A 2,493-nucleotide genomic window follows, 5' to 3' on the forward strand; every position below is an offset into this window, starting at 1 on the left:
TTCTGTTGATAATTGTATTGATAAGGTAATGAGCGTGCTTACAGCATGATTACGCATCATATCAGTTCCCAGCACCATCTATTATGCAAGAATCGCCTTTTTAGCTACCAGCGCGCGGCTGCGGGTTCTGATCGCTTCAGCTGCGTCATAAAGCTGAGGAATCATTCCCTGTAATTTCAGCCGCTCATCGGGGCAGTACCTTGAGGAACGGGGGGTCCTTGGGCGAGAGCAGGAAGGAGCACGGATGGTGGGGCAGGGGCGGCGGTGGCGTGCGCGGTCCCGGTGCCAGCGAGCTCTCGCGCAGCACCGCCGCCAGCGCCACCTTCGCCTCGAACAGCGCGAACCGCATGGCGATGCAGTTGCGCGGCCCGCTGCCGAACGGTATGTAGGCGCACGGGTGGCGCTTTGCCTTCTCCTCGGGCAGGAAGCGGTCCGGGTCGAAGCGCAGCGGGTCCGGGTAGTGGTCCGGGTCGCGGTGCATGGCGAGGACTGGCATACCGACGATCATGCCGCGCTTGATGAGCAGGTCTGTGCCGGGGAGGACGTAGTCTTTGGTGCAGCAGCGCTCGAGACGCAGTGCCGGCGGGTACAGGCGCAGCGTCTCGGCCAGCACTCGGTCCAGGTAAGTCATCTCCGTGACCGCGTCGTAGGTCAGCCGGCCGTCGTGCTTCGCCAGCACCTCGTCGATCTCACGCTGAACAGCGCTCTGGATGTCGGGGCTGGTGGCCAGCGAGTAGCCGGCGAACGTCAGCAGCGAGGCCGTCGTGTCGTAGCCGGCGACGAAGAAGAGGAGCGATTGCGCGACGATGCTGGAGTCGGCGAGGACGCGCTGACCGTCCTTGGTCTTGGTCTCGAGCATGAGCTGCAGGAAGTCACGGGCGGCGGAGCTATGGGTGTCGCGGTGGGCAATGGTACGGCCGACGACGCGCTCGAAGAAGTCGCAAGCGCTCTGCGTGGGGTCCGGCAGGCTGTTGCCTATCCATTTTGGGAACAGCGAAAGCACCAACAGGCGAAAGTTGACGTAACGCGTCGGCGCCTTAAAAAACTGTCCGGCGTGCGCAGCGAATTCAGTGTTGGGGTCTTTGAACGAGTTGCAGTTGACGCCGAAACCGCACGAGGCAATGTTGTCCATGGTGAAACGACCGAAGGCGTCCTTCAGTTGTACCTCCCCATTCGCCGCCATCTCTTCCCGCAAATACCCGGCAAGGTTGACCGCGTTGTCCAGGCAGAGCTGGTGCATGGCCTTGAGCTTGCTGGCAGAGAAGCTGGGCGACAGCACCGTCCGCGCGTCCTTCCATTCCTTCCCACTCAGCATGATGATCATCTTCTCGAACCCCTTGCTGATCGCGAGGTCACGCCGGTCGGTAAAATGTTCGAAGTCCTTGACGGTGATAGCGCGGATTAGGTCCGGATCGCCCACGTAGAGCACCGGCCGGTGCATCTCGAGATAGCCGCAGTACTTTTTGCCGCCTTGCTCGTTGTACAGCCAGCTCTCAAACTCGGAAATTCGGAATTCTCCTCGACTTAAGCTGGCTTGGTTAAAGCCATGCCCGTAGGGAAGTTTGGCCGGGGGGCCGGGCACGCCTCGCGACGTCCAGTAGTCGTAGTCCTTAGTGTAGAAGCGGTAGGCGAAGGCGATGACGGCCACCAGAACAGCCAGCGTCACTGGGCTCAGGACCCAGCCCAACAGCGACCAGAGCAGCGAAAGGAACGCGCTGATCATGATGTCAGAAATGTTGACGTCGACCTGTCTCCACCTCGCACTGTCAGTTTCTGTGTTCGCTTGCTCTCGGGTGTTACTTCGTGGTGACCATCAACTCTGCACCGGCCACCCACTTCACTCGTTTGGGGCTTTCCCCGCCGTTTACTTTTTCGTCCATATACCCCACCTCACCTGCCCTCCAGTCGCCCAGCACCGCTCACTGTTTACCTAAGCACCCGTTCTGTTTGGCACGCGCGCCGAACCGGCCCTGAGTCTTGGTCCAGGCCCGATTGGGCCCTTCTTCGGGGCGGACTGCAGCTAACCTCAGACGTTGGCTGGCCTACGACCACCCGACAGCCGCAGACGTGAGTGTGGTGTCACAGACCGGTGTTGAAGAGTCCTCTGCAGCTATCAGGCACGGATGATAGCCGATAGTGACAGCAGCGTCTCGCAGTGCTGCCGATAAGCCGACTGCTCTCCGAAACATCCGGATGTGTTGGCTGTTTTCCTGAATGGGGCGGCTGGACGGCGAAGAACACCACACAACCACACCCCCACCCGCCCAACTCGTCGGGCACTGCACCAGCTGGCCGACGTCGCCCAAAGCCGTGCGAGCAGTAATGCATTCAGCCTTGGTCCGCTCGAGGCAAAGCCCCTAGTGACGTCATTGGAATCAGCGTCCAAGGTCGTTTACAGCCGGCGGTTTTCAGCGGCGGTTCAAGGGCCGGATCTCGGCGGCGAGGGAGCAAGGAAGACGGGATGATTGAGTGAGCGAGGCGCAAGGGGGGGAG

General features: G+C 60.9%; 1 protein-coding gene across 1 annotated transcript; it reads right to left on the bottom strand.

The window, feature by feature from the left end:
- On the bottom strand, window positions 1-2,291 carry LOC119113366 (cytochrome P450 3A31-like). The gene has a single exon (XM_037237681.1). It carries the CDS (start codon window positions 1,721-1,723, stop codon window positions 185-187), a length of 1,539 nt encoding a protein of 512 aa, XP_037093576.1. The 5' UTR covers window positions 1,724-2,291; the 3' UTR covers window positions 1-184.
- Between the last annotated feature and the right edge of the window lie 202 nt (window positions 2,292-2,493).

The sequence above is a fragment of the Pollicipes pollicipes genome, unplaced genomic scaffold (assembly GCF_011947565.3).
Source record: "Pollicipes pollicipes isolate AB1234 unplaced genomic scaffold, Ppol_2.1 Scaffold_7262;HRSCAF=8765_pilon_pilon_pilon, whole genome shotgun sequence".
Taxonomy (NCBI): domain Eukaryota; kingdom Metazoa; phylum Arthropoda; class Thecostraca; order Pollicipedomorpha; family Pollicipedidae; genus Pollicipes; species Pollicipes pollicipes.

Coding starts and splice junctions, on each gene's coding strand:
- LOC119113366 (XM_037237681.1), bottom strand. CDS start 1,723: ATGATCAGCGCGTTCCTTTCGCTGCTCTGGTCGCTGTTGGGCTGGGTC.